Consider the following 4,333-nt stretch of genomic DNA (forward strand, 5'->3'; position numbering starts at 1 on the left):
CGCGCCCGTGCCTCTGCGCATGCTCTATACGTCAGCTTCTGGTACTTTCGACCCGTCAGCCGCCGCCCGGGTCAGTTCGCGTCCGGATAGCGAAGGAGTTGCTTGAGGTTACGTTACTGCAGGGCAGCTGCGAAAGCCCCTCTTCGTCTTCAGGTGTGAAAGGAAGGCGTCCCGTGGAACTTTCTCTTCATCGTGAGGCGTCGGCGGTCTGTGGTAAGTTTTTCGGTGACGGGACGGACCCCCAGAAATCTCAGCGGGGAAGGCAGGGAGAGTGCGGGCCCGTGCGCGGCGCCCCACGAGGGCCTGGAGGCGGGCGGGAAGGATGGTGTCTGGTGCCCGCTTTTGGCGCGATTGGTTTGCTTTCTTGGGGTTCCGCCGTTCCCCGCGGGCCTTACTTCTGGGACTAAACTCCTTTTCTCCCTTTGTTTTTAGGAACCAAGTGTTGGGTAAGGATCCTCAAAGGCCAGGAAGCTTCAACCGCAGGCGCAGATGTCCAACTACGTGAACGACATGTGGCCCGGCTCGCCGCAGGAGCCCCAGTCGACGCCGGGCCGGTCCAGCCGGCTGTCCTCGGCGACCCGCAGCCGCTCTTACAGGAGCTCGCGGTCCCGTTCCAGCGTTTCCAGCCGTTGGTCGTCCAGGAGTCGGAGCCGGCCCCGGTGCAGGAACAGGTCCAGGTCTAGGTCTCGTTCCCGAAGGCGCCACCAGAGGAAGTACAGGCGCTACTCGCGGTCGTACTCGCGGAGCCGGTCGCGATCCCGCAGCCGTCGCGGCTACTGGGAGAGGCGCTCCGGTCCCTCCAGGAGATACTACGGGTCTCCCTCGCCAGGCCGGTCCCGCAGCCGGTCCCGTTCTCGGGGACGGTCGTATTACCGAAGAGCCTATGCGATAACGCGGGGGCGACGCTCCTACGGCTTTGGTCGCACGGTGTACCCGGAGGAGCCCAGGAGTTGGCGTGCGAGGTCCAAGACGAGGTCGCGGAGCCCAACGCCCTTTCGCTTGAGTGAAAAAGGTAAGTCGGTTCGGGTAGAGAGGCGCGCGATTAACTCTTGGCATCTTTTTATACGTGTGGCACAGACAGTATGAGTAGGCTAGGGAACCAGAATTGCTTTGTAGTTTTAATATTTTTCTTTAGTGCCTGAAATCTTAATATTTTCCTTGGAAGGAGAGGGTGGGCTGCAGGCTAATAGTTAAAACCACACTTTAGTTGACGCTTAGTTTTTAAATTGGACACTATTTCTCCTTGCGGTTAAGTTGTAGAGTTAAATGTTTGGGGCGGAAGTAACGTTTACTTCCGGTAGCTGGCAGTTCTTGGTGGAGTCTTCTAAATGGTTGACTTAGTTGTTTACTGGCTCTAAGTTCCTGCTAATTGAACCAGAAGAATAATATAAAAGCACTTTCTTTTAAAAAGTTAATACTGTATTACTGAAAAAATTGGATTTTGTTCCAGTGTTTTAAAACAAATGACTTCGGTAGGATCATACAACAGAAAGGATTACATCTTTATTTTTGTTTTTTTTTAAAATAAAACACAAGCTTATTTTGTGATTGAGTCCTCTTGGGGGAATATTACAGGTTTAATGTGTATTTTGTATTTCTTTTGTAGATCGAATGGAGCTTTTAGAAATAGCAAAAGCCAATGCAGCAAAAGCCTTAGGAACAGCCAACTTTGAATTGCCCCCTAGTCTCAGAACTGTTCTTGTATCTAAAGAAACAAACTGTGGAACAGCTGTACCAAATAATGGTGCAAAGTTTGAGGTAAGTATTCTAGATTTATTCAGACTAAATCTTCTGAAAGCTAATGCCAGAAAGATCTGACTAGCCATTTTTATTTGATTTACTTTAGGCTACTTTTTGGAAAGCTTGCTAAATATAATTTCTTAAAATCAAAAAAGCAGATCTGACAGTATTAGAGGTGGTCTCCTCCCTCAAAAATGGGAGATTAACGAAATTTATTTTGAGTTGACACGGTATTAGTTACCTTCATAATTGTAGCTGGTGTTTTGGTGATTTCTATATAATTACCAAATTTTCGTAACTATTTACAGAGTGTTTGTAGCTTTCATTTGCAGCGTTTTGCTCCCACAAATTCTGTACTCAACATACAGTATAGTTTATCTGCTTTATTTCTGTCTTATAGAAATCATGAATGAGGTCTCCAGACATTGATGAAGAAAATCTGTTGGTAATTGATAACATGGGCATAAGCATCAGAGGTTTTAACTAATTTGAAGTTTATGTTCATACACTGAAAGCTTAGTTTTTCGTTGATAGATCCATGTGCATGCTAGAACTTGGGATAGTGTACTATTTGGATAAGATACTAAAGACAGTTTGAAACTAAAGTACACTTTGTAATGATGGGCATCTGTGATATAGATAGATGTCCCTTTCATAATATATGCAATATATTCCAGATGTTTTGAGAGATTACAGAAGAAGAGGCCTGCTTCACTTGCAGATAAGTTTGTTATAATTCTCCAGAAATGTGCAGGATATGCATTGGCAAATTGCACTGTGCTTTTAATGTGAAACACAAAGGATAAAATTCATAACTTTAAAGGTAGTTAGAAATTGATAGAATCATTTAAAACAGGAAAGTTGTCTAGATGAACCTGTCATTCAGGCCCATATGTGAATGGATATGCTTAAGTAGTAGTAGACAGAGTCTTAGTTGAGTTGCTTTTTCAGATGATTAGGTTTCCAGCAGGCAAATGCCTTAGTTCTTTGAAGCTAGTTATTTTCTGATATGACTTTAACTTTCAAAGTTACTCGAACTGTTATCGGGGAATCCAATACTGTTTTATGGGGAAGAATGTCTTAGGCCTAATATTGGACCAGTTTTATGCTCAGCAGAGTACAGTATTGTTTAGACTGTTAATTATATGGTTATATTCAACTTGATGTGGGTCTCTACAACTAAATTTATAATTGGGTTACATTGTATATAGTACTGTAAACCAAAGGTATGGTTTAAAAAAAATGTATTTTCTCTTACCTGTCTAGCTATCGGAAAAGCTAACAGAAGATGGAACTAAAAATCCTAATGAAAAGGCTTCCCAGCAAAAAACTATAGCTTTTAGCTCAAATGTAAGTATAATTAAGCATTGACTAAAAAATTAGACTTAAAACATAGTCATTATGTGGGCTTATATTTTTGTTGGAAGGCTTATTGATTTTTGTGGTGATAATTTGGGGCCTCCTAAGCCACTTTACAAATAGAATTAATCTTTCATTTGTGCCACTTTTACAAGTGACCAATGAAATAGGCTCTTTACATATCTCAAGTCCTCATTTTTGGTTTCAATATTTTGTCATTATTTTTAAATGTTCTCTTACATTTTTTAAATTGTTGGAATATTTTTAAAAAAATCTCAAAACCCTGTGATTTGAATATTTAAAATCAGCTAAGGGTTGAAAAAACGAAAGTCTCAAAACTATTTTAACACCTCACTATTGTAATATGCCTTGCATATGTCTGATTTTACCTGGTAGTTTCTTGGCCTAACAGTTTGATTGAATCAGGTTTAGAAATGAGGTCCATGTTTTGAATTTGGTTGGTATTTCAAGTTTCAATCTTGAATTAGTGTATTTTGTAAAAAGCAAATATTAGAGTATATACAATGTGTGTCTGGAAAGCTGACTTAATTTGTTCTCTTACAGAATTCTGTAGCAAAGCCAATGCTTCAGAAACGAGCTAAAGCTACTGCTGAAGAGATCTCCTCAGGATCCCCAAAAATAGAACATAAAAAAAGTCCATATGATTTGTGGAAACCTGTTTGAAAAGGAAGACTAATGGCTAAGGTTACTTGAAATGCACTTTATCGCAAGTTTGTTTCTAGCATTATTTCATTACTGTGAGCAATTTAATGGAAATTACTGAATTACAGACAACACCAAAAGACAGTAAATACTTCACATTTAAATAACATTTTAGATTTCTCTTACAGATGTGCGATAATAGAGATGGACCAGAGGGTTTCGTACAGGTGGGAGTCTTGTAAATACATTTCATCTTTTATGTAATAGCGATTGGTTATATAGAAGTAAAATTTCTAAGACACAGCGATTAAACTGTGTTCATGTTGTATATATGTATTAATAAAATTTTTGTTTTTCTTATTTTAGTCTCACTTTATTATGTATACATTATATATGGGTCTTTATTTAATAAAGAAGAATAAGGAGGTGTGTGTTGTTTAAAGCCTTGCTAATCCGAAATCCATGGACTGACAGCACAGGGCTCACTGACCTTACCTGAGAGTGTGTGAGAAATGCTGAATCTCAATTCTCCATTCTAGACTTGAAGTAGAACCTGAATCTTAATATTCCC

The 4,333-nt window shown here is 40.6% G+C and overlaps 1 protein-coding gene across 2 annotated transcripts; it reads left to right on the plus strand.

Moving 5' to 3' along the window:
• The first annotated feature begins 43 nt into the window (after positions 1-43).
• Positions 44-4,122, plus strand: RSRP1 (arginine and serine rich protein 1). Of its 2 annotated transcripts, XM_006924418.3 has the most exons (5): positions 46-213; positions 433-1,012; positions 1,607-1,758; positions 3,007-3,090; positions 3,664-4,122. In XM_006924418.3, the coding sequence occupies exons 2-5, from the start codon at positions 490-492 to the stop codon at positions 3,781-3,783; spliced, it is 879 nt and encodes a 292-aa protein (XP_006924480.1). In that variant the 5' UTR covers positions 46-213; positions 433-489; the 3' UTR covers positions 3,784-4,122. The 2 variants fall into 2 exon arrangements, 1 of the variants encoding a protein (XP_006924480.1); XR_439349.3 differs by lacking the exon at positions 3,664-4,122 and having other exon boundaries at positions 44-213; positions 1,607-2,185.
• Positions 4,123-4,333: the final 211 nt, after the last annotated feature.

The sequence above is a fragment of the Pteropus alecto genome, unplaced genomic scaffold, assembly GCF_000325575.1.
Source record: "Pteropus alecto unplaced genomic scaffold, ASM32557v1 scaffold39, whole genome shotgun sequence".
NCBI classification, from domain to species: Eukaryota; Metazoa; Chordata; class Mammalia; order Chiroptera; family Pteropodidae; genus Pteropus; species Pteropus alecto.

Coding starts and splice junctions, on each gene's coding strand:
- RSRP1 (XM_006924418.3), top strand. CDS start 490: ATGTCCAACTACGTGAACGACATGTGGCCCGGCTCGCCGCAGGAGCCC. Junction 1,013..1,606: donor CTTTCGCTTGAGTGAAAAAG/GTAAGTCGGTTC, acceptor TTTCTTTTGTAG/ATCGAATGGAGCTTTTAGAA. Junction 1,759..3,006: donor ATAATGGTGCAAAGTTTGAG/GTAAGTATTCTA, acceptor TTACCTGTCTAG/CTATCGGAAAAGCTAACAGA.